At 39.2% G+C, this 27,648-nt stretch overlaps 3 protein-coding genes across 4 annotated transcripts in view; 1 reads left to right on the plus strand and 2 right to left on the minus strand.

Annotated features, from left to right (window-relative positions):
• The window catches only part of LOC127349558 (uncharacterized), a 103,992-nt gene extending 95,912 nt beyond the window's left edge, over positions 1-8,080 (minus strand). The window contains exon 1 of the mRNA XM_051375418.1: positions 7,870-8,080. Within this exon, the coding sequence (XP_051231378.1) occupies positions 7,870-7,915 (46 nt within the window). The 5' untranslated portion in view covers positions 7,916-8,080. The remainder of the gene's footprint in view (positions 1-7,869) is intronic.
• Positions 8,081-17,046: 8,966 nt separating this feature from the next.
• LOC127349561 (uncharacterized) lies at positions 17,047-19,491 on the plus strand. Of its 2 annotated transcripts, none has more exons than XM_051375422.1 (6): positions 17,047-17,198; positions 17,331-17,672; positions 17,846-17,887; positions 18,030-18,140; positions 18,285-18,319; positions 18,640-19,491. In XM_051375422.1, exons 1-6 carry the CDS (start codon positions 17,153-17,155, stop codon positions 18,736-18,738), a joined length of 675 nt encoding a protein of 224 aa, XP_051231382.1. In that variant the 5' UTR covers positions 17,047-17,152; the 3' UTR covers positions 18,739-19,491. The 2 variants fall into 2 exon arrangements, with proteins under 2 accessions (XP_051231382.1, XP_051231381.1); XM_051375421.1 differs by having other exon boundaries at positions 17,049-17,198; positions 18,012-18,140.
• A 5,914-nt stretch (positions 19,492-25,405) lies between these two features.
• LOC127349565 (uncharacterized) lies at positions 25,406-27,130 on the minus strand. The gene is made up of 6 exons (XM_051375426.1): positions 27,033-27,130; positions 26,534-26,875; positions 26,395-26,436; positions 26,129-26,239; positions 25,950-25,984; positions 25,406-25,617 (listed from the first exon to the last, which is right to left on the minus strand). Exons 1-6 carry the CDS (start codon positions 27,076-27,078, stop codon positions 25,516-25,518), a joined length of 678 nt encoding a protein of 225 aa, XP_051231386.1. The 5' UTR covers positions 27,079-27,130; the 3' UTR covers positions 25,406-25,515.
• Between the last annotated feature and the right edge of the window lie 518 nt (positions 27,131-27,648).

Here is a 27,648-nt window from a genome sequence, read left to right on the forward strand (position 1 = left end):
ATAACACATTTACAAGTCCCGAAACAAATGGACATTTCAGAAAACGAATTAACAAGGAACAAAACACTTTTACAAACACTGAGACAAATTTACAAGTCCCAAAACAAATATACAAAAAACATCAACCGGAAAGGGAATGTACCAACTCCGAGGTTGAACCGGAGGTGATAACGGGAGCAGCCAATACGAGTTGTTGTTGTCGTTGATGGAGTTCATGCTGACCCAAGATTGACAGCGATCGGTGCCGTCGCCGGCAATGGCGCCAGCAGTAGACTATGTGAATTTGCCACGGTCATTACCGGTACTGGTGGTCCCGTTGCCGGTGCCGGTCATGACCGTGGCAAATCAAACCAAACCTCAGAGTGAACTTGGCAGGTACTGGTCCATGAACATGAATAAGAAAAATAAAAAAAGGGTGTGTGAGAGTAAGAAAGCAGTCCACATAGGGCAGGCTATATCAATGGCCTACTCCTTAGAATCTGCTCTGGCCCTACATTTGTTCACAAAGGCTTTCTTGAGCTTGGCCTCCTCAATTGGTTCCCAATCAGGTAGAGTTGCACATCTCAGGACATAAGCTGTAAGACAAGAGCACTCCTGATCTAAGATCTTGCAGCTGCACAGGAGCCTCATCTCTTGCCAAAATGTGAGATCTGACAACTAAGTCAAGTTTAAATTGAATCAAATCGTGACCTTAATTTTTAAAATCAAAGAAACTGAATAAATAAATGAACATCTGGTAACATGTAATCAATATTTCAATTAGAGATTTCACAAGTGTACTGTACATCAGTGGTTCTCAAACTGTTTTCATTTCAAGGACCCCCAGTTTGATATGCAATGTAGAACCTAATTAGAAAATATTTTATAGTGGGCATTTATTGAAAATAGCCAGATCTGCAAGTTCTCAGTAGGTTTTGTGAGCTTGTAGATCGGCTATTTCTCAGACTAGGACTAACTTTAACATCTGGTCATGGTTGTTCCTCTGTTTACAACTTTGACTCTCACCCTTCACCTAAGCCACACATCTTAATATTCATTAACAATGGGATACAGTTAGTTGACATTATCATTAAACACTCTCCATTAAGTTCGCAAACATTACCTTAAGATGACATTAACAAACTCATGATGAGGCAGTATCAGCATTAATCACATGGCTTCTGAAATGAATCATGTTTCTGTGTTTCATATGTTTGTAAGCAATTTACTAGCAAAAAAAAAAAATTAGATGAGACAAAGTGTTGACTGCACAGCTTGGAGTTAACGTTATTCGTTATCTGCCACTTTATCTTACTGCAGCTAACTTAGCCAACCATCCCATTTTCGTCGGTCTGAATAAAAATAACGTTACAGTTCGGAGTTTCTTTGTCTATTACTTGTTGGACAGAGGCCTAATTACCTAATCCCCACCTTCCAGCGGACCACTCCATCGCCACAACTGTTAATATTTGACCTTATGATAATGTCAAAAGAATTTCATTCTTACCTCTTCAAGTCTCGGCGTGGCTGGGGCAAAACGTGCAGCAGCAGCGACCAACGGACACTTCTCTCTGTCTTTTTCCCCCCCAGAAGTTAACGGTCACGTCTCTTATGTTCCCGCGCGTGCAACGTTCAGCTTCTTCTTCTTCTTCTTGTTTTTCGGCAGTTGTGCAGTGCACTACCGCCCCCTTCTGCTCTGGAGGATATTCTGTCTTCCTGGAAAACGTCATCATTATCATTGCACGCATGCAAATTTGGGATTGTTAGTATTATTATATATTTTATATATATTTTTCTCTTTGTTTGTTTGTTCTTTGAAAGATTATAGTCTGTAACTGCCCACTCTCTCGTCCTTAGCTCCCGCTCAGTAGGTGGCGGTAATGCTCCCTGAAACGGGTAGCAAACTGCCATAAACACAAAAGAAGAAGAACAAGGACGCTCATTTCGGGGGCAGAAATGGCTAAAGGGTAAGTAATAGCGTAATTTGTTTTTGTTTTGCGAATTAACGGACTCTTTTAACACACGAGGTAGGATTCTTTCAACTGGAGTAACGTCACCACGTTGCGAATGCCGCATTCAAGGGGCTTCAAGTTACCACTAGCTATGATACTTAGCTACACCTAGCTATTAGAAATGTCAAAACATACGAGAAATACACGTGTGTCTCAAAGAATATTTGTGAAATTATTTGGCACAAAACACATGCCTTTGTGACCACATTGAAACTCTGGTATTCATTCAGTGGTGATTTAAGCATGTAAGCCTAGCTGTATTTGTTCTTGATCATTTATATTTCATGCTGCTACATAGTTAATTATTAGATTATTTATGTAAATTATACGTCCTGATATTTTTATGAGATAGTAATACAAATGACTTACATTAAATTTACATTTAGGTGATCAAATTGATCATCAATGATCAATAATTGCGCTGCTTAAAGAATATGATGTTAATAATTATTTTGTAGTTTGACTTAAGATTTTGAAATTGTGGTACATAACAGTGCAGTAGCCTAGTATTAATAAAAGAGCTCTATATTATTTCTGATACCAGTCATTGCTATTGTTGTAACATGACCATGGTCTCCCTGTTTCCCCCTGCTGTTCAGTAAACAGAAAATACATTTTCGGGATATCAATTTTATCCAATTAGGAGAGAGAATTCATGCAGGATGAAGAATAAACAAGCGGAATTGGAAGTGATAAGATAAGAGAAACTTTATCTATCGCAGGGGGAAATCAAAATGGTACAAAGAAATGAACAGAGAAAATTGGAAGTGGAAAATTGACACTTTCTCGGAAATGTATTTCTGTTTACTAAAGAGCTGATTAGATGGAAACCCCTATTACTGAATAAACGCTTCATCATAATATAGAGTTTTACTTTTACAAAAGGTTCCACTGTATATTCCAGGAACTTGTGTCTGTATTTATATACTATTGGAGTGTCAAAATGACCAGACGAAAACCTGGAAAACGATGGAGAAGGACTGGTAATGAAGAAGACCCAAATAAACGACCAAGACGGGCTGCACAATATGTGAGTAGCCTGGCATAGCCGTGTTGCAGCAAACTTGCAGCAGATATGATATTTAATGCCTTATTTTCCTCCCTGCAGTCTGAAATGTGAGTTATCTCAGCTTGTATAATTAATGTTCTTTGAAAAGTGTTCACTCACTTTTAAGTTAAGGCTGTTAATAACATAAGGCCATGAGCCTTTCATATAGGTCACCGTGTGGCTGCAGCCTCATGCTTGGTTTGCTGCTGAGGCATTCTACTCATTGTTGGTTTTGTCTGTCACTGTCAGCCTGTATTATATATATATATCCATCCAAACCCTGTCCAGCTACTCATTCACCTGAGGTCGTTGTGATGAGTTACATTCAACACTCTGAATTACGTGTTATCACAAACACGGAAAGAGATGTAAACCTAAACTGCTACAATGTGATAAAGATGTGGGGGGGAACCCAAAACGCTGCACGTCAAGGGGAACACGTCCAACCTCCGGGTGTCCATGCAGGATGTACCGTACTCACTCTTGAACATCAAGCCTCTCACCACCTGCCAGGTACACACACCCTCTGTCTGTCTGTCTGTCTGTCAGTCTGTAATGATGTACAGTATATTTTGTCACTGAGCAGATCCTGCTAAAATATGACAAAATAATTTGAGTGTAAGAAAGTGATATACAGGCTGAGACGATATAGGTTTTGTGTTGTGACAAGATGTTTTTTGACCCTTAATGATTTTTATTATATTTTATTACCAGCACAAGGTAGTGTGGCACAAGAGAGTATTTCAACTGTTGACTCTGTCGAAGACAATGAAGAACCATCTTCCAGATCAGCCTTCAGAGATCCTCCTGATGGCCTAACGACTGAACTACATGGCAATGCAAGTATGATCCATCTCAATTATTTGAGGAAGCTCTCCCTGATGTGGGGGATTGGACGTCTGATGATGGACATTTGTTCAGTGCAAATCGGAGAGTAGTGTGTGAAGACATGGACATTTGAGGGGGAAATAAACTTTTTTTCGTTGCGAAGGCATTATCTCTGTGATCGATTATTCTGGGCTTTCGGTGAAGCGAGCGGTGGAAAAACAGGTAGGCGACAGTACTGTTTTGTACGGTTTCTGCACAACGTATGAGTGGAAAAGGCATGTTGTTGTCACGTAAGGGCCCTGATCATGTTGCACAGACATTTTAATTGCATTTTGTGTCTGTTAAGAGGAGCAAAAGGCACTCTTTAGGATATGCCCCCAAGAAGTGTATTATAACTAACTGGGAGCTCTGGCCATTAGCTGCAGGATCTCCAGTTTCCTAGAACCAATTCTGGTCATTGTTTTTCCTATCGACAGTACTCAGTGACCTGTAGTGATCAAGACTAGGGTAAAAATCTGCCGAAGTTCCCCTTTAAGACACAGCGAAACAACAGCAGGTTTAACTCCCATACAGCATATATCTACTTTGATAACAGGCAGTAATAATAAGAATAGACAGACTCCAAATCAAAACCTTTATTTAAACATGACATGACACAGGATTTTGAATACAGTTATCACCTCAATGTGTTGATTTGCAGAACAGATAATGGCAGTGAAATGCTGACTAATGATTTTTCGATGCATGTGTGAGGATGAAGAGTAATACATTTATATGCATAAACCTGAAAATGCCACAGTGTATTCCTTCATTACTCCTTTATACAGTATAGACAGTGTGGTAGTTCTCCATGCTGTTTTTATGACCTTGTGAGGGAAGGGGTTGCAGAGAGCTGAACGTCAATCTTCCTGTGGTTCATGCCTCACCAATGATACAGACACTTCTAATAGTCAGACATTTTGTTTTTGATTCAGACTTTTAGCATATGATAGGGAGTCTATGATATCGGTTACATTTCTCACACAGATGGACTGTATGGTTTTTCAAAGCCTGATCACAAATGTCTTGCTAAGGCTTTGGGAAGTCAGCCCGTATTCACTGCTTCTATTATTAGAAAGCTTTGATCTAACGGCCCTCATGGTTTTCACCTCAGTTATGTTCCGACCACGCTGTACTGTCTCTTCTCTCTTACTTAATGGCTCCTCCTCCTAAAATATTAGTCCTTTATGTTCCTGATAAGCAGACTGAGAAGAAATGAAAAGAAATAAAATGTTGAGAATATGAAGATCATTATTCCAAAATCCATGTATGGTTATTGCTATTAGAAAAAAGGCACACAAAAGCTCTGAAGCACATTCATATGATACAGCATCAGTTCCAGTTGCCTCCTCAGTCTATCTGGTGGCAGCATAAATAACATTTGGCTCCGGCTGTCTTCTGTTTGCCTTTGGTCGAAATGCCACTGCTGCGTAGTTCAGGTCAGAGTCTGCATTCTGTGAAAAGAGTATTTACAGTCTGAATGTGGTGGATTGACATGATTTTAATTCATCCAATATAGCCAGATGGATACTGGACTCAAGAGGCCGATACCAATATTGATATTTTGTCAATATTAATTTCTAAATACGTACGATTGTAAGACTTTACAACACAGTACACGTCAAGAACATCCTTAATCCCTAATAAACACTTACTGAAATACTCCAAACCCAGGACTACATAGCTATACATACTATATTATGTATATTATGAACTAGAAAACATTGCTGGGGAGAGGGACGTCTGGAGCCCCCTGCTTAATCTGCTGCCACGGCAACCGGACCCCAGGTAAACAGATGAAAATGGATGGATGAATGGACTATATTATGTAACATACTTCGTATAATGTATCAATTTACTTGAAGGGGCACAAGATATATTATCACCCCATCAGTTCTTTAGAAAATCATCACTATCTACTATATAGTCCTCCATTTGGAGTTATTCACTAACTACTTCTTAACAATTCATTAATTATCAGGTCTTTCCTCACTCATTCCTATGTCACCACACACAATGTTGTGTACCGTGTTGTAAAGTGTGACCCATACATTCCTGATAAGATGTCCTTACGTTTGTTCTTTAAAGGATTGTGACAAACTTTAAAAATAAACTTGTTAGTGCTCTCTAATGGACAAACTATGAAATCGTGGCACTGTTTGAACTGTACCTCAATCCTCATTTTGTCATTTCTTTACTGCATTTTCTTGTTACTTATTCAATACAAATATGCACTAATATATATGAATACACCAATATGTCAGGGACAAGTTAATGTTAGCTGAGTCAATATAGCTCTGGCGAGTAAATATTAAAATTGGATTCACCTCTCTTTGCTCTGGATTCTGTTCTTCTTTATCAGCTAAGTGACAGAAACAAAACATCTGGTCAGTTCATTGATCATTGTCTTTGGTAAACCAGGAGTTTAGCATTTTTTAATCATATTGACACAACTTTAAACAACAAAAAATATTAGAATAGAATAGAATGCCTTTATTGTCACTGTACGCATGTACGATGAGATTAAAAAGCCAACTCCAATAGCAGTGCAAAAAACAGTGTAAAGAATGAAAAATATATACAATATAAACATAGGACATAAAGTAATAGCACAAAAAAGGGAGGTAAGGTACACAGTCCTGAGGAGTATATACATTTCCAAAATAAATACGGTGCTATATACAGTGTTAAATATATATAAATATTGCACATTATGGTATGGAATATTGCACATTGTATGGTATTGCACAGTAGGTAAGGTTTTTAACAGTTTAATAGTGACAACAGTGCATGTGAGAGTCCAGAGTGGTTATTGCTTTTGGGAAGAAGCTGTTTTTGAGTCTATTTGTTTTAGTCTTAATGCACCTGTAGCACCTCCCTGAGGGCAACAGGTCAAACAGGTCAAAGCCAGGGAGGGAGCTGTCTTTGGTGATGGTTTTATCTCTGTTGAGGCATATATGTATGTATGTATGTATGTATGTATGTATGTATATGTAAGATAGAGACAGTAGCACTGACAAAAAGTACCTGTCTGAAGTTTCCTGTTTTTGACAACCAGACCAATGATGACCATTACAAGGACAACAGTCAGATGCCCAGGACGACAATCATCAGCTTTGCTATTCCATCAGACTCTTCTATTCCATCAGACTCTTCTACAAGAAATAACATTAAGTTAGACGCTATTTCCCCTTTAGAGACTTGAGACCACGCTAAAACTGTTTCACCTTCAAACATTTGATAATCTGCACAATGAAAGAAATCTTTAGGAGAATCTTACTTTTACACTGGCTGCCTGCGTCATCATGTGGCTCATCGCTGCCTCCTAAAGAAATAAGGATACCTTTAGTCTTGATATTATTTTGGCAGATTTTCCTCATAATGACAGTTTGTCAGTCTTTAAATTGTCACTATGTTGCCTGTGTTGTTAGAAGATAATTGTGAGAATCTGAACAAAGAATGGGTACCAGAAGAAAGACTTTAGAATGACCTTACCTTTAACATGTAAATGTATCACATTGAAATTCGGATGTCCACTTTGGTAAAATCCACAGAGATACAGTCCAGAGTCAGATAAGTCCACATGTTTGATCCTGAGAAAGACAGTGGAGATGTTGGATGTCATATTATATTTTCCTTTTCGAAATCCGTCGCAGTGTTGAACTTCGTCAGTGATCATAACAGTGATACAGCTGGCCTTTGTACCGTTGACCTGTTTGACCCAGAATGTCGGAGTGCTGCGTTTGGACATGTTGGTACTCAGCAGTGTGACTGTGTCACCAACCTGAGCCTCCACAGTCTGAGACTCAGAACCTGAGACAGAGATCCAGCCTGAAACACACAAGGTTTACTTTCAATGAGACAAAAAGAACATGAACAATAACTCTTACATAACTCAATACTTTCAGTCCTGGTTAGTTAGAGCTACCAAAGTTATAAATGTAATTCAATGCCAGTACTCACTGAAGCTGCAGAGACTTAAAGCTGTTATCAAGGTAAAGTTCTTCATGGTGAGTGTGACTGAAGCTCTGCAATGTCCACAATGAACTGTGCTTCAGTAAGGCTGCTTTCTACATAAAGAGGCGGGCTGTTTGTAGTTGCTTATCCTGTTCCTCAAACTGATCACATACACGCTTTCAGGAAAAGAAGTGTTGATGCAGAATGTTAGCTGTTCTAAGTTATACTTCAGACCATTTAACAATACTTTAATAACAGACATTGATATTATGTAATGACACATCAAATCCTTTATGTAAGATTCCTGAAATAACAGATCCTGACTATAGAATAGATCAATCATCAGCTCAGGTTGCCTGTTCATTTATAATGCTTAAAATATTTTCTAGGATGACCTCTGCTAAAGAAGCACTCATACAGACGCTATAAGTTGTCCTACAGTTGTGTAAACCTTTTTGCTCAGGCAGGATCTTTTTGTTTTAGTAGTTACTACTACTATTACTACTACTCAGCTACTATTTTCTTTACGTCTTCCACTCTGCACTGTCTTGTAGAAGCTGTAGCTGACTTTAGTTTAAAGCTTGAGTGAAGACACTCTTATCATATGAACCTAGATGACCTAACACACCCACTGGTATCAACCATGTCATAGTTATGGTAAATGGTAAAAGGACTGTACTCAGTGACAGCTGGTGGAGATTTTGGGTGGGTGGGCTAACAAATGCATTACACTCATCAATACGCCACACAGCAGCAACAGCAGCAACTGTAGCATCAAGTTACAGCAACAACATTGTATATTTTGTTATAGTAAGGGCTCTACGGCAACTCTGGGGAGACATACCCAAAAGAATGACCTGATGCCAAAAAAAAATCTCTCTCTCTCTCTCTCTCTCTCTCTCTCTCTCTCTCTCTCCTCTGTACACATCAGCACATGCCAATTGCACTACAACATTATAGAAAAGTACCAGCAACAATTTCACACCATAAACCAGAAATAAAACTATAAACCAAAGCAAAATAATTATTTGTAGGGGTTGTTTCAGAGCTTGGGCATACCTTATTTAAACGCCGCCACATCGGCCTTCTGTGATGCAAACAGGTTAATCACCATGTCAAACTCCACACTGCTGTACCTCACCATCAGCTCACCTTTCAGTTTCTCCATGCAGATCATTGGGTAATGTTCACATGCAAAGACAACAAGTGCCTGGCTTTCTCAAAGCGCACTGTGCGGCTACTGAGACATTATCAGAGCGCCACATCCTGCGCGGCGTTACAGCGGCTGCAGCTGTGTCCACATCTGGATGTGGCTGATTGTCATCTTTGGTCAGCAGTTCAGATATGAAGCACAAGAAATTCTCCAGGCCCTGTCTCGTTTTGAGAGAATCTGTGGTCTTAGATGTGTACTTTGCAACCTGTGTGTTTGACAGGTGATCGGCTGATTGACTGTCTAAAAAAGAGAACTGGTCGCTGCTGGAGTGAAGTGGGAGATTATTCGGACCCCCGCAGGGCGAGCTCATGTCCCCCACAAAATGTAATACAGTCCACAATCCGTGATAGTGAATGCCTGTTTTTCTTTACCAGCTCGTTGTGTCTCTGTACAGCGATGCAGTGACTCTCATTAAGCTGACAGGCGATGTTCACTTTACCCAGCAATGACAGCTTTACACTATTTCTGATGTGACTCGTGCTGCATTCATGTTTCCTAATTTTGTTGGATAAATATCTTAAATTCACAATTCCTTGTTGGGTCCAAGCAGTGTCTCCTCCAAAAAACAAACATGGGAAACAGAAAAGTGAATTCCAAGCTACACTTGTTGTTAACCAGTCCATTAGCTGAAACCACGTAACACAAAATTACGATTTTGTCGTTTGTTCTTTTGTGTTATCTGAACATCATTTTGATGATGTGTCCCCAATCTCTGTACTTCCAATGTTTCCTCCAAAGACTTTAAAGAAAATTGAATGGAAATGAGTTCTATGGGTCTCCTTTTTGCAGCCTTGCAAATCCCATACAGTTTTTTTTTGCTTGTGGTATGAATGTGTTCTCTTTTGCCTAGTGCATTTGTATATTGACACAGTGACGTCCATAAACAGTAATGAAATTGCATAAATATGGAATGCCTAGAAAATGTACACATGCTTCATGCCACCCCTGAATATGTCAGTGCCCCACTCATGCCACCCCAAAAGGTACCAGGTCAGGACTTAATGTATGACGCACTTTTTAGTTGAGGAAATGTTTTGCTTTTCATTTGGTGTGTAATAGCTGCACACTTTTACAATTGTGGAATGAAAGAATCACTTTAGGCCTACAATGATGAGAGATGAAAATGGGAAAAAAATATTATTCATTTCCATATAATTTTTGTGGAAGTCACAGGGTGCCACTGGAGAGTGACTAAGGAGCCGCATGTGGCAGTTTGTCTACCCATGGTCAATGATAATCCATACAGCTAGAAAATGTATATTGACTGAAATCATAAAGGTAACATCATTATGATAACATCCATTTAAAATCCCATATATTCACCATACATATATTCACCACATATACCATACATGAGTCTGACGAAACAAGCATATGAACAACAACTTGACTGTCAGGCAGAGGCATACAACACATTGAAACAATATGGCGCCCCTCCATCCTCTGTGATCTGTCTTAAACATGTGCAGCCTGTAGAGTGGATGGTTTCATATGAGGCTGTCTCACTGTACCACTAGTATCACAAGTAGCAAGTACCACTGTGCTTCAGATATAGTTTCACACGTTTGATAGAGGAGCGTCAGTCTTTCAGATGTGTAAAGATACAGATACAGATATCTCCCTGAAATAGACTGTGCTGTTTGTCACCCCAGTACATGTGCAAGGGCATGTAGGTGGCATATATATTTATATTCATTAATACAAGCACCAATCTTTTTAAAATACATTGTATTTTAAATTCAGACATGTAATACATTGACATCAGTTAAAATATCCAGTTTGCACACTGATGTTTGGCTTAAAAAACACTATTTGCTTTATTCGCACAAAACTTTGATGGAACAGACCACATGGTTTACACCTCAGATGTGCTCAGACCACACTGTACTGGTGACGTGTACCTCACTCACTCCTCCACTGCTGCAGGCCTCCATTTATCTATTATCTATCTGGATCACTGTTTCCTGCTACAGACGAGTCTACACTGCGCAGTCAATGAGCGCAGCTTAACTCGCAGTGTGTTACCTCCACTGACTCCAACAAACTGTCATGATAGGTTCACACTTGGTACAGAGGTAGTATTCAGGGGCGTGTCCAGAGGGGGGACCTGTGGTGTTACTCGCTATAAGTTAAATAAAATTTAGCAGATAGAAAAACTGGTGTATTTAATTTGTTTTTGCATACTGCACAAATTGGGAATGACTGAAAAACTGTGACATATTTCATGCTACCCCTGAGTAAGTCAGTGCCCCAATTGTCCCCCCCCAAATGTTTGGAAATGCCCCTGGTGGTCTCCCACGCTGGTGATTACCTCTCAGGTAGTGGTACTTTGTGTAAACCTGACTGTATCTGATGGTTTGTTACACAGAGCCATTTGGGAAGTTGTCTTTGAAAACCGTTTTGTGGAAATTATGACAACATTTCACACAAATGTTTAATGGGATACAACGATGAAGTGATGACTTGTTTTACCAAAAGGTCAAAGGTCAGCTTCACATCATAATGTCCTTTGGCCGGTATTCAACACCATAAATCAGGAACACAAGGGGGGATTATTTTGAGTAATTATAATTAATAGTTAAAATTATAATAATAATCTGTTGTAAGTAGTTTAAAAAAATAAGCAATGAAACTATTGAAAATAACTATGGGTAAAAATGGCAATGTTATCACACTGACAGAAGGACTGATAACTGAGGCATTCTCACAATTGGTGATGGGGTGCATTTACATGTATATTTTTAGTGTAAGGTAACGCATGTAAACCATTACCTGATTTCCAGCCATAGCCTGATTACTCGTAATAGTCAGATTTCTTGTGTGCAAGTAAACATATTGACTGACCTGTCTGTGCCATGATGATTAAAAACATGAAACACTTATCTGTGTCTTTTTCCTCACAGGCAGATGCTTTGGTGTCTCTGTGGAATAGAAGATTACAGTCCAGTCAAATGTCCACACCAAAAAACAAATAACAAAAACACTATCTCACATATCACACAATTCTTAATTCTTTCTCGTTCTTTTTGATTAATTAAATCACATGAGAGAATCAGCTTGACAAATGAGCTATGGTTATAAATAGTAATCAGAATACCAATTCAATTCATTAAAGTATTACAACTACCCTAAAAACAATATTTACGTACCTGATGTTTTCTTTTTTCGTCTTAGATTAAGCTCTGTGCCTGTGTCTGACCCTGTGGAGACAGATATAGGTTTGGAGAGGGAAATTAGTCATATACCAAATTAAGCTTTAACTAATCAATTCAAAGACTAGAGCATCACACCACAAATCAAATGCAGCAGTACAAGAAGGTAAATTAGTAGGTGTCCATACTGTATTTGGTTATCCCAATTTGTTTCAACAAGTGCTGATCCTTCATTTCTGGCTTGTTCAGGGAACGCAAGGGGTGAGTAAATGGGTCAAAACAGACAGGGCTGATCCTGTGGTGAGTATACCAGATATACAGATTTATACCCTCACACTGTGTGACCTCCAAGGGGTCACACAGTGTGAGGGTAAGTGTGATCACCTGATCATCAGCTGCAGGAATTTCCTGACTCCAACCTATACCTATGCTAAGTTAAAACAAGAGTTCTGTTATGCTTACTTAGAACAAAGAGGTCAACCAAGAGCTTCAACTGTGCCCGATTTAATCTCTGAGAATTGTGTAGTCCTATTCTTCTTGATAGTTTACTGTCTTTTATAGTAGATATCTGTAAATCTGTGTTTGATTTTATGTGACTATAACAAATAAATAGAGTACACTGTTTATACAGGAAAAAACACACAGCAATCATAATATCTATTCAAAGAATGACACACTGGACTGTGTGTGCTAAAAAACCGAGTCGTGATGTACGCCATCAACATTTAATGGTTTTCTTTTGGTTTGTGCTATTTTTGTCAATGGTCCATCTGCATCTTAAGCTCATAATTTGAGAGTATATGATCTTCATATTAACTTGTAGTTTGCAAAATCTTACAAAATGGTTTTTCAAACCAAACACTAGTTGTGAACTGTAAATTCAAAAATACAGTGCGTCCATCTCACCTTCACAAATAGACTCATAAAATGAGCCCATCTTCTGGAGTGAGTTCTGGGCCTGAAGAGTAAGTTCGCCACAAGGCGTTAAAACTTCACAATTTGTTGCTCCCGTCTTTGTCTCCTTGCCAAGAAGGAGAACCGGCTTGTAGCCCATGGCATGGAGTTTCTCAAGCTGCAACGACAAAATGATGTATTTGCTGGTTAAAAAATGTAAAAGCAACAGCATAAATCACTAAGTATATTACTGTAATTATTAAATATAAAAATACATCAAATATATAACATTATTGATGACAGTATCCAGGTTAATGTCATTCATGATGGCCTTATCATCATGGTGAATTTAGCTGGATACAGAAAAGGCTCAAACAGTAGAAACAGAAACTAACTCTTCTATATAGACAAACAGAAATGTATTATCTCATACACTCTCCTCCAAGCAGAAGTTGAACATCACTAACTATGGATACAATCAAACTTTGTGGCACATTTATGGCACAGTTTTGGCATCTACATACATGGGAATGTTAACTTTTGTGATTCTATGACTGAATGGGTCATATGTACATTGTTAAGTGCTTTGAGTAATATGAACAGGGTTCATATTACATAGCACCAGTCACCAGCAAAATTCTGGTAAAATGTGCAAGTGAGTGGTATCACTCACCAGTAAAAAAAAATCAGTGGTAATCTACTGAGTGACTGGTAAATTAAAAACTAAATAAAATTTGAACATTAACTATCCATTGGCCGATGGACAAAAAAGTTAATTTTGAAATCTGAGTATGAATGAAGTTCTGACCTTGTAGTGGCATGCTCTCTTGGTCATTAATGGTACCACTTACTATAATTTATTTTCTAGATTATCTGGACAATTTAATGTTAAATAAAAACGGTACATACTACATACCAGGACTATAGATTCATCCTTAACCCTTTACTAGATTTTGACATCTAAATTTCAGAAGGCTCTGGCTTGAAAGTGGTTTGAGATAGAGACAAAGTGTAAATGAGACAAATATTGAGAATGACCTAAAGTTTATCTAGGGAGTCAATGTCCCCATCTAATTTGCATATTATGATGTCATATGGCGACGGCCATATTGGATTTTATAATTTCCATGAAATACCTGATATTTTGAAAGAGAGTTGAACTTATTTCATCAGATTCACCCCCCTCCATCCATTTGTTATGTTGTCCACGTATCAAATGAACAGGGAAAAAGTAAATTGTAAGTCAACAGTCGTAAACTAGAACTATTACTACACCACAAAACTCATGTAAACAGTAGGCGTTTTTTATAATTTTTTACCCACCACCACCCCCACTATTGGAGGACACTTTTTCTTTTCTTTTTTATTCTCTTCTTCTATTATTATTATTATTATTATTATTATTATATGATAATAATAATAACAGTAGGTGTCTTTTAGCTGCAGAGGCCTAATCTGTGCCCATCTATCCAGATAAAAGTTTGTAGTATTTGTAGAGTGTGGAACCTCTCATTGCAAGGCACAGTACAGAGACAATATGAACAATATTGAGACCCCCCCCCACATAGCCTAACAAATGGACAGGCACACCACTGCCGCACATGGACACACTGTGACCGGCGCGGTACAAAGAGTGAACACTAATGCTGGTCCCAGCGCTATTATCACCACCCCCGCTACTTCTACCACATCCATTAGCTCCCTTACTGATACTACGAGTTTGTGTAGTACTCCCACCTATGTTGGGCAAAGGGTCGTGTGTTTGTGCTTGTGTGTGTTCCTCGCTTTGCCCGGAAGCGCTGGTGCAAAGATGCACCGTGGCTATCACGCTCACTAATCGACTGGCCGTCATCTCCCAAAGGTAGATTTTCCCCTTCAGAATCAGAGTCAGCGAATAGGAGACCCATCACTTCCCTAATCATCAACTTTTTGCTTGCCATTTTCGTTTAATTCGTCTCAATAACTCCTAAATCCAGCAATACCGCTTCAGCATAAATAGCGCCGTGGCGCACTATTTCCGGTTTCTCACCCAACAGTTTGGACGGGACTTCCTCGAACATTTTGCATTGAAACATGACGTTTTTCTGAGCTAAGGTCTAAGTACGGGATGTCTGCCAACTAGTGGAGGGGAGTATGAATGAGATATAACACTCTATTAGGAGAAAACAGCTGTTTGATTCAGTACCGCGTCCTGTCGCCCTGTGTTTGCACTGCCATGTGCAACACTAGATAAGATCGCGGTTCCACATAGAATGATCGAAAAAGGCCAATTATTTCCAGACTTCTTTATTAAAATGGCAATCCTTTGTTTTGTTGCACACAGAATTCTGGGACTTGTAGTATTAAACCCTCATTTGCTTTCAGACCTACCACCAGTCACTAGGTGTCGACAAATCAACCAGGTCTGAAATCTTAAGGGGAACAGTGACAGTCTTTATGAAACTACTCCCTTTAAGATTCTTTTATTAGAAAGCTTTGATCTAACAGGTCTCTAGGTTTTCAGTTATGCTCAGACCACACTGTGCTCTCTCTTCCTGTCAAATAAGGGTTGTGTACCTCACCTGCCCCTCCCTTGCTGACATATATATAGATAGACAAAGTACCTGTATGAAGTTTCCTGCTTTTTGACAACCAGACCAATGATGACCATTACAAGGACAACAGTCAGACCGCCCAGGATGACAATCATCAGCTCTGCTATTCCTTTTAGAACCAAGATCATTAAGTTAGACTCTATTTGCCCTTTAGAGATTTGAGACTGGGTTTAAATTACAATGGACTAAACTGAATTTAGTTAAACTGTTTCACCTTCAAACATTTGATAATCTGCACAATGAATTAAATCTTTAGAAGAATCTTACTTTTATACTTGCTGTCCACGTCATCATGTGGCCCATCGCTGTCTTTTCAAAGAAATCAGGATAAATTTAGTTATATTATTTTGGCAGATCTTCCTTATGATGACATTTTCTCTGTGTTAAAATTACACACCAGATCTATTTGTTTTTGTTGCATTTCCTCAACTAAAATGTGACTCATACGTTAGGTCCTGACCTGGTACCTTTTGGGGTGGCACACGTGGGGCACTGATTTATGCAGGAGTGCCATGTGTCTCAATTTTCTAGGCATTCCCAATTCATGCATTGTCAATACTGTTTATGGGCAACACTGTGTCAATATACAGATGCACTAGGCAAAAAAAACCCCACATTCATACCACATGTAAAAAAAGTGTGCAAAAGGGAGACCCATAGAATTAATTTCCATTCAGATATCTTAAGGTCAAAGGTCAAGGGAGCCCTTTGAAAATGACAATGCCAGTTTTTCCACTGTCAAAATTTAGCCTAACTTTGGTATGATATTTAGCCCCCTTGCTGTCATACTAACAATGACAAGATTGATACCAGTGGTTGTGTTAAGTCATCTAGGTTCATATGATACCAGTGTTTTCACTCAAGCTTTAAACTAAAGCCAGCTACAGCTTCTACAAGACAGTGCAGAGTGGAAGACATAAGGAAAATGGGTGGCACTGAAAATCTGCACGTGCAAACCACCACTGTACTAAAACAAAAAGATCCTGCCTGAGCAAAACAGTCTACACAACTGTAGGACAACTTTTAGTTCCTCACCTACAAAACTTGAGTGTTTTTCAGCAGAGGTCATTTAAAAAATATTTTAAGCATTGTAAATTAACAGACAAGCTGAGCTGATGATTGAGATCCTGTCTATGGTCAGGACTAACAATAGTTATGTACATCTGTTATTTTGCATAAGGGAATCTAAAATAAAGAATTTGTCATTTGTACATAATAGCAGGATCTCTTGTTAAAGTATTGACAGATAACATGGTCTGAAGTATAACTTAGACCAGCTAACATTCTGCATCAACACTTCTTTTCCTGAAAGCGTGTATGTGGTCAGTTTGAGTAACAAGATAAGCAACTACAAACAGCCCGCCTCTTTATGTAGAAAGCAGCCTTACTGAAGCACAGTTCATTGTGGACATTGCAGAGCTTCAGTCACACTCACCATGAAGAACTTTACCTTGATAACAGCTTTAAGTCTCTGCAGCTTCAGTGAGTACTGGCATTGAATTACATTTATAACTTTGGTAGCTCTAACTAACCAGGACTGAAAGTATTGAGTTATGTAAGAGTTATTGTTCATGTTCTTTTTGTCTCATTGAAAGTAAATCTTGTGTGTTTCAGGCTGGATCTCTGTCTCAGGTTCTGAGTCTCAGACTGTGGAGGCTCAGGTTGGTGAAGAAGTCAGACTGCTGAGTACCAACATGTCCAAATATGACTCTGTGACATTCTGGATCAAAGTGGTCAACGGAACCAAGGCCAGCTGTATCACTGTTAAAATCAGAGCTGATGACGAAGTTAAACACTGCGACGGATTTCAAAAAGGAAAATATGAAATGACATCCAACATCTCCACTGTCTTTCTCAGGATCAAAAATGTGGATTTATCTGACTCTGGATTGTATCTCTGTGGATTTTACCAAAGTGGACGTCCGAATTTCACTGTGATACATTTACATGTTAAAGGTAAGGTCATTCTAAAGCCTTTCTTCTGGTACTCATCCTTTGTTCATTTTTTCCCAATTGTCTTCTAAGAACACAGGCAACATAGTGGCAATGTAAAGAATGACGAACTGTCATTGAGAGCAAAATTTGCCAAAATAATATCAAGACTAAATGTATCCTCATTTCTTTAAAAGGCAGCGATGAGCCACATGATGACGTGGACAGCAAGTGTAAAAGTAAGATTCTCCTAAAGATTTCTTTACTGTGCAGATTATCAAATGTTTGAAGGTGAAACAGTTTTAGCCAGCTCTCAAGTCTCTAAAGGGGAAATAGAGTCTAACTCGATGACCTTTCTTGTAGAAGAGTCTGATGGAATAGAAGAGTCTGATGGAATAGCAAAGCTGGTGATTGTCATCCTGGGCAGTCTGACTGTTGTCCTTGTAATGGTCATCATTGGTCTGGTTGTCAAAAACAGGAAACTTCAGACAGGTACTTTGTCTATCTTACGTTTGGTTTTGTTGCTTGTGGAAATGCTCTTAAAGTTGCGTCAATATGCTGGAAAAATACTTAACTGCTGGTTCACCAAAGACAATGATGAATGAACTGACCAGATGTTTTGTTTCTGTTACTTAGCCAATAAAGAAGAACAAAAACCAGAGCAAAGTGAGGTGAATCCAATTTTAACATTTTTCTTCATATTCGTCCCTCTCCCCAGCAATGTTTTGTTGTTCATAATATACATAATATAGTATATATAGCTATGTAGTCCTGGATTTGGAGTATTTCAGTAAGTGTTTATTAGGGATTAAGGATGTTCTTGACATGTTCTGTGTTGTAAATTCTTACAATCCTACGTATTTAGAAATTAATATTGACCAAATATCAATATTGGTATCAGCCTCATAAGTCCAGTATCCATCTGGCTATTTTGGGTGGATTAAATTCATGTCAAGTCACCACATTCAGACTGTAAATACTCTTTTCACAGAATGCAGACTCTGACCTGAACTACGCAGCAGTGGCATTTCGACCAAAGGCAAACAGAAGACAGCCGGAGCCAAATGTTATTTATGCTGCCACCAGATAGACTGAGGAGGCAACTGGAACTGATGCTGTATCATATGAATGTGCTTTAGAGCTGTTGAATGCCTTGTTCCTAACAGCAATAAGCACTCCTACCAAAACAATTTATTTTGCAAGAATTATCTGATGTTCATTAATTTGCAAGCATCTTCATACTGCAGTTTAAATTCTTAACATTTTATTTCTTTACATTTCTTTTCACTCTGCTTATCAGAAACATGGTCAGGAAGAGACAGTACAGCGTGGTCGGAGCATAACTGAGGTGAAAACCATGAGGGCCGTTAGATCAAAGCTTTCTAATAATAGAAGCAGTGAATACGCGCTGACTTCCCAAAGCCTTAGCAAGACATTTGTGATTAGGCTTTGAAAAACCATACAGTCCATTTGTGTGAGAAATGTAACCGATATCATAGAATCCCTATCATATGCTAAAAGTCTGAATCAAAAACAAAATGTCTGACTATTAGAAGTGTCTGTATCATTGGTGAGGCATGAACCACAGGAAGATTGACGTTCAGCTCTCTGCAACCCCTTCCCTCACAAGGTCATAAAAACAGCATGGAGAACTACCACACTGTCTATACTGTATAAAGGAGTAATGAAGGAATACACTGTGGCATTTTCAGGTTGATGCATGCATCGCAAAATCATTAGTCAGCAGCTCACTGCCATTATCTGTTCTGTAAATCAACACATCGAGGTGATAACTGTATTCCATATCCATCATGTCATGTTTGAATAAAGGTTTTGATTTGGAGTCTGTCTATTGTTATTATTACTGCCTGTTATCAAAGTAGATATATATGAAGTTTTATAACTAGGTTCGGAAACAAAGACCACGCCTGTTCACTCCTTCCCCCCAAACCCTTTCTTTTTCTTTCCGTCTCTTATCCAAATACAGGAACCACTGGGGCTCTCTACAAGAGATGCAAAGAGACAGCTCCCCCACCCAGTGTCTCACAAACCACTCAGTTCCTTCTTACCATCTCACCGAACCCCTCCATCCATTTATCCATTTATCCATCCGCCAACAAACCTTCATCCTACGAACTTCATCCCTCGAACTTCATCCCTTTATCCCTGAACTCTCATCCCTTCTACCCTTCATCCCTTCATCCCTCGACCCCTACCCTCATCCCTCAACCATTATCCCTCAACCCTCATCCCTTCATCCCACAACCCTCCATCCCTTCATCCCTCATCCCTTTTTTACATTTTCTGAAAGCAATTTTGCAGGGAGTACTGAAACTGGAAGGAGCAGTTACAGTAAACATCTAGATCTTAAGGCCCAGCTTCCTCTTATTGCTCTCATTAGTGATACAGATACCTCACTGATACAAACAGTGCTGTTTACAACAGTGGAACAATGGACAGGTGTGTACATTTTCATATTTATAGATACTTAATAATCATAATCAGGTTTAATGTACACTGTGTTTCTGAATCAGACATTTATCATATGATCACATATAGACATACTACGATATCAATAACATGTAATTTCGCACTGATGGACTGTATGCTATTTCAAAGCCTTTTAAAGAAAATGGCTTTTGTTTTCTCTGTTTCAGAGGAAATTCTGCCAGTATCAACTACTTCCTTGAAGATTCTTTAATTAGAAAGCTTTGATCTAACAGGTCTCTAGGTTTCAGTTATGCTCAGACCACACTGTGCTCTCTCTTCCTGTCAAATAAGGGATGTGTACCTCACTCGCCCCTCCACTGCTGACGACATGCTTCTTGATTTCACTGAGCACCGCTGTGTCACGCTCGGGCCTCGATGTGGCCACTGTGGCGGATTGTCATCGTTCTAGACAATCTTTGTGATTCTACCAGAGGCTCCATAGAGTGTTTCAGAAGTGGACCTAGACTGTGACTGAGAAATAAAAAGTACTAAGAATTGAAGCATATGCAGTATGAAGATGCTTGTAAATAAGTTTTTATTGCTGTTAGAAACAAGGCATACAAAGCTCTAAAGCACATTCATATGATACAGCATCAGCTCCAGTTGAGTCTATCTAGTGGCAGCATAAATAACATTTGGCTCCGGCTCTCTTCTTTTAGTTTTTGGTCGAAATGCCACTGCTGCGTAGTTCACGTCATCAGAGCCTGCATTCTGTGAAAAGAGTATTTACATGTGGTGACTTGACATTATTTTAACTCCCCTATAGCCAGAACAATACTGGACTTTTGGGGCAGATACCAATATTAATATTTGGTCAATAGATACAATGAACAATTGTAATAAAGATATTAGTTGAGTCAATATAGCCCTTGCTCTTTTTCATCGGGCTTTATCAAACAGTATATATGAGTAATTGTTCAAATTAGATTCACCTCTCTTTGCTCTGGATTCTGTTCTTCTTTATCAGCTAAGTGACAGAAACAAAACATCTGGTCAGTTCATTGATCATTGTCTTTGGTAAACCAGAGGTTTAGCGTTTTTCCAGTACATTGACACAACTTTAAGAGCATTTCCACAAGCAACAACACCAAATGTAAGATAGACAAAGTACCTGTCTGAAGTTTTCTGTTTTTGACAACCAGACCTATGATGACCATTACAAGGACAACAGTCAGACCGCCGAGCACGACAATCATCAGCTCTGCTGTTCCATCAGACTCTTCTACAACCAAGATTATTAAGTTAGACTTATTTCCCCTTCAGAGACTTGAGACTGGGTTTAAATTACAATGGACCAAACTGAATTTAGCTAAACTGTTTCACCTTCAAACATTTGTTAATCTGCACAATGAATGAAATCTTTAGGAGAATCTTACTTTTACACTTGCTGTCCGCGTCATCATGTGGCTCATCGCTGCCTTCTAAAGAAATCAGGATAAATTTAGTTATATTATTTTGGCAGATATTCTTATCATATCTCAGTGTTTAAATTGCCACTATGAAGCATCTGTTGTTAGAAGATAGTTGTGAATACAGTATATAGCATGTAAATGATCAAAATAGCCAAAAAGCTTTACAATGAGCTTACCTTTAACATGCAAATGTATCACACTGAAATTCGGACGTCCACTTTCGTAAAATCCACAAAAATAAAGTCCAGAGTCAGATAATTCCAAATGTTTGATCTTGAGAAAGACAGTGGAGATGTTGGATGTCATTTCATATTTTTCCTTTGAAAATCCGTCGCAGTACACAACAGCGTTATCTGAGGTTATTTTAACAGTGATACAGCTGGCCTTGGTTCCGTTGACCAGTTTGACCCAGAATGTCACAGAGTCGTATTTGGACATGTTGGTACTCAGCAGTGTGACTTCTTCACCAACCTGAGCCTCCACAGTCTGAGACTCAGAACCTGAGACAGAGATCCAGCCTGAAACACACAAGATTTACTTTCAATGAGACAAAAAGAACATGAACAATAACTCTTACATAACTCAATACTTTCAGTCCTGGTTAGTTAGAGCTACCAAAGTTATAAATGTAATTCAATGCCAGTACTCACTGAAGCTGCAGAGACTTAAAGCTGTTATCAAGGTAAAGTTCTTCATGGTGAGTGTGACTGAAGCTCTGCAATGTCCACAATGAACTGTGCTCCAGTAAGGCTGCTTTCTACGTAAAGAGGCGGGCTGTTTGTAGTTGCTTATCCTGTTCCTCAAACTGATCACATACACGCTTTTAGGAAAAGAAGTGTTGATGCAGAATGTTAGTTATTTTAAGTCATACTTCAGACCATGTTATTTGACAATACTTTACTAACAGACATTGATATTATGTAATGACACAACCTTAATGTAATCCCCTTATCTAAAACAACAGATGCACAGAACTATTGTTAGTCTTTACCATAGAAATTACCTCAATCATCAACTCAGCTCAAGTTGGAAATTTATACTGCTTAAAATATTTTCTGGACAGAAAAACAGCATGTAAGCTACTAATGTCGAGATAAGAGTTATCATGCAATTTTCTTACCCCGATGCACTGAACAGGTCTAACAAATTAGGAGGATTTATTGGCAGAAATCATCCACCATGTCAGTCCGCCATCTTGAGCATCCATGTTTTTACAGTAGCCCAGAAAAGATAAAGCAAATACTGGTTCTATATAGAGCCTTTTGGGTTTCTCTCAAGTTTTGTGCCCACTGTAGTTTCTCCTATATGCTTGGAAGGCAAGCAGTTTTCATCACCATTCATCACCAGTGAACCAAATGGACATTTCTGCACAGGGAAGAAGGATATTTTCGTCTTAGTACAGAGGTGGTCTCCCATGTTCCTAGTCACCTCTCAAAAAATCCAGGTGGTGGTCCTTTGTGTTTGCTCTGCACCAACTATTGATCACAGTTGTCTTAACTGTTGTTGTGATTGTTTGACAGAGTTTCCATCTTTCAGCCATCTTTCATTGGGTCCCACCTTGCCATTTTCAAGGGGTATCCTCGTGTAGGAGTCCCAAGTGAAAATGTGGTCTCTATGATGCCCATCTGAATCATCAGTCTTTCTTTCTTTGCTGTTCAGTTGTCTTCTTTGAGCTGTTGGCCACTACCATAGATGCCTCTACACTCCAGCTGTTGGCCTTTTGCTCTGGTATACAGTGGTATCCCTGTCCAGCCTCCACCTCAGACACCTCTGGCCTCCAGCTGTCCATCAACCTGCCCTGACCTAGAGCCAGATCTTCAATTGCTGGCAGACTATTCCAATATCCATCCTCCAGCCCTTCTTAGTGGCTTTGTCAACGCATCTGGCCTCACAGTATCAATAGCTTGAATCTCAGGGCCATCCTCCGGACTTTCTTTGCCCATATGCCCTACCTTCTGGTTGTTGTTCATCAAATAATTTGTACCTATATCTTCAGTTACCTGGCAACTTTTCCAAGCAGGCTCCTCTTGCTCTCCAGTCCAACGGCTCTCTGCCTGACCCCTCCTGCCCTAGCCTCCTGCCTGAGGTCTCTTGCGTTTCCGCTGTCCGGTCCAGTCAGCCTTAAGTTTCTATTACACCGATGTCCAGTGTCAGGGCTACCAGCCTCAGCTTTCCTTGGCTGCTGATCTCTATTATCCAGGCCACCCATCTCATTTGTTCTTCCCTCAGCTCAACAGTCCTTTCCCTTTGCCAGTTCGTCTGTTGTCAGTGTTGTGTACTTGCGTTCCAACTACCTGTACATTTTACTGATTTTCTGCCTTTTATCTGTTACCTGCATTTTGACCTGCTGCCTGTTTATGACCTGCCTGCCTGCTTTGCCTTTCTGGATTTGTCTGCTTCTTAGGACTACCTTCTCGTGCCTGACTGTAAACCTGTTTATTTTAACATTGGTTAAGTAAAATCCTTTTTCCTCAATATGTTCTGCATCAGTCTCTGCATTTGGGTCCCAATCCTATTTCCTTGTACACACATCTGTGAAACATGTAGCATATCATTTAACACACATTATGATATCACAGTTGAAACATGAAGTTTTGAGTTCATTATACATTTTATTTTCCAAAACTTCCATACAGTTTTAAAGGCTGAATTTTCTCACGAAGTGTTTTCTGTGTACTTTCAGATTCTATTTTTAGAAACCTTTGATCTAACAGGCCTCATGATCTTCACACCTCAGTTGTGCTCAGACCACACTGTGCTGTCTTCCTGTTAAACAAGTGATGTGCACCTCACTTACTCCTCCACTGCTGCAGACCCCCAACTAACTTTCATTATAAGTCAATGTGAACAGTCATCACTGTGCTTGCTGGCTCCTCCTCCATCAGACATCAGTCAGAGAAAGCACAGCACAAGAATGATAACTCAACACTAGAATAAACATAGACATTTTCAAAAACCTAAACCACTATGTCTATCTAATGTTAGCTGACTCTGCCTCATGGTGCTAGGAGCCAAACCTGCCAAGAAAACCACTTTGATACTGTATTTCCTGTTGTTATACTGGCCTCCATCAGCTTCTGATGCTGGATGCAGATTTGGCAGACTGTTTTTAAAGCACATATCTGTGGATTGGCAGTTTGGCAAAAAAAAATTGAAGTCAGCCTGTTATTGAGATTGATCAAGTAGCTGCAAACACAGCTCTACTGTAGATATACAGTTATGTGTGATCTTTTACAAGATGAGCAATGACTAGTTACAGCTAACTGATTTCCTCTTACAAATACAACACAAAAATCCCATCTGTTAAGTAAGTTAAGTATTGTTTTTTTCTCAAACATGAATGCCTTTGTCATGTGTGGCTAGGATGCAGACAGCTGAACGTTGAGCTTCCTATAGTACCTATAGTGCTGTTTGTTACCACAGTTAAACACTGAGGAGGTAGGGCTTAAATTGTTTATATCCCCAGATACTTTTAATAATAACTTTTTGATTCTGACAAAGCATATTATTACACTATTAGATGCTATGATATCCCACTTATATGTAGTTTTCACACTTCAGCCTCTTTTATTGACATGATCTCATGGTAATCACCTCAGTTGTGCTCCAACCACACTGTACTGCTTCTTCCTGTCAAACAAGTGACGAGAACCTCACTCACTCCTCCACCGCTGACGACCTCCATTTACGTCATTACAAAAGACTGGACACATATTGATGTCCTTTCTGGCTCCTCCTCCTTCAAAGACTTATCATATGTGTTTTTGCTAAATAGACGGTGACTGAGAGAAATAAAACGCTGAGAATTGAAGCTCTGCCGTAAGGAAATGCTTGCAAATGAATAAACATCAGATATTTATTGCAAAAGTAATTGTTTTGGCAGGAGTGTTTATTGCTGTTTAGGCATACAAAAGCTCCAAAGCACATTCATATGATACAGCATCAGTTCCAGTTGCCTCCTCAGTCTATCTGGTGGCAGCATAAATAACATTTGGCTCCGGCTGTCTTCTTTTTGCCTTTGGTCGAAATGCCACTGCTGCGTAGTTCAGGTCATCAGAGCCCACATCCTATGAAAAGAGTATTTACAGTCTTAATATGGTGACATGCTATGGTTATAATTGCCACACTGTAGCCAGGCAGGTACTGGATTGTGTCAAAGATATTTACCGAGCAGGGAGCTTCAAAAAAGGTCGTTAGTACTCTCTCATAGACAAACACTGCGACACTGTTTGTACCTCAAGCATAATTTTGGCATTTCTGTGCTACCCATATATATTCACTACAAATATATACATTGACAAGTTAATGTTAGTCCATTCAGTATAGCCCAGGCTGTTTTTCATCGGGCTCTATCAAACAGTATATATGAGAAAATGTTATGTTATCTTATTAGATTCACCTGTCTTTGCTCTGGATTCTGTTCTTCTTTATCAGCTAAGTGACAGAAAGAAAACATCTGGTCAGTTCATTGATCATTGTCTTTGGTAAACCAGCAGTTAAGCATTTTTCCAGAACATTGACACAACTTTAAGAGTATTTCCACAACCAACAAAACCAAATGTAAGATAGACAAAGTACCTGTCTGAAGTTTCCTGTTTTTGACAACCAGACCTATGATGACCATTACAAGGACAACAGTCAGACCACCGAGCACGACAATCATCAGCTCTGCTGTTCCATCAGACTCTTCTACAACCAAGATCATTAAGTTAGACTCTATTTCCCCTTTAGAGACTTGAGACCAGGATAAAGTTAGAATGGACCAAACTGAATTTAGCTAAACAGTTTCACCTTCAAATGTTTGTTAATCTACACAATGAATGAAATCTTTAGGAGAATCTTACTTTTACACTTGCTGTCCACGTCATCATGTGGCTCATCGCTGCCTTCGAAAGAAATCAATATAATCCATGTTTCAATATAAGTAGAAAAAGACATAATGGATTAATGGGAACCAAGAGACAGACTTTACTATAATCTTACCTTTAATGTTTAAATGTATTACAGTGAAACTTGGACGCCCGTCTGTGTAAAATCCACAGAAATACAGTCCAGAGTCAGACAAATCCACTTGTTTGATTTTGAGAAAGAGAGTGGTGATGTTGGATCTCATTTCAAATTTTCCACTCTGATATCCATCACAGAATGAAGCATTGCTTTTAGAATTGAACATAACAGAGATGCAGCTCATCTTGGTTCTGTTGATCAGTCTGAACCAGAATGTCATACATTCATATTTGGAAATGTTGGAGCACAGCAGTGTGGCATCTTGACCAGGCTGAGCCTCCACAGTCTGAGACTCAGAACCTGAGACAGAGATCCAGCCTGAAACACACAGCAGACAACGACAATGTTATAAAGTCATATGAAGGCAAACAACATCTCTTAATGAAGGTTATCAAGAATGTAATAAGTAAATGAGTTTAAACGGAAACATGCAATAATATTAGAGCAATGAAGTTGAGAGTAATTCAGTACTTACTGAGACTGCAGAGAATAAAAACTGTTATCAAGGTGAAGAAGTTCATCGTCGAGCGTATAACTGAAGCTCTGCAATGTCCGTAATGAGAGAGTGCCCCAGGAGGGCGGCGCTCAGTGTAAAGAGGTGGGCTGTTTTATGTTGCTTATACTGTTGCTCAAACTGACCACATACATGCTTTCAGGAGAATTAGTGTTCACGCAAACTCATTCTTCAGAAAATGTTATTCCATCATATTCTACACCAAAGTACATATAAGTCAATGAACAAAGATATATCGAAGAAGAAAAACATTAACACTGCTTGACCTCATCAGGTGGCAGAGGAGTGTCAGAAAATATGTTTGTCTGATAGCTCAGATAAAAGATAACACATTGGCAGACTCGAGCTGTTTGAAAACATGAAAAAGTGCACCAGTGTGGAGAAAGTTGTGATTAAGTTAAGATTAGCACCCTAGAGGGCACCTTATCAAGTTTTGTCCAGTGAAAGGGCACTCTGGGGGGCACTTCATCACATTTTCTCCACTGGAAGGGCCGCTTAGAGGGCACTTAATCTTGTGTTATTTGCCATAGTGGCATCCAAGAGTGCACTCTTAGGTGTGGTTGGGAGTTTGTACCTT

This window comes from Dicentrarchus labrax, unplaced genomic scaffold, assembly GCF_905237075.1.
Source record: "Dicentrarchus labrax unplaced genomic scaffold, dlabrax2021, whole genome shotgun sequence".
NCBI lineage: Eukaryota > Metazoa > Chordata > Actinopteri > Moronidae > Dicentrarchus > Dicentrarchus labrax.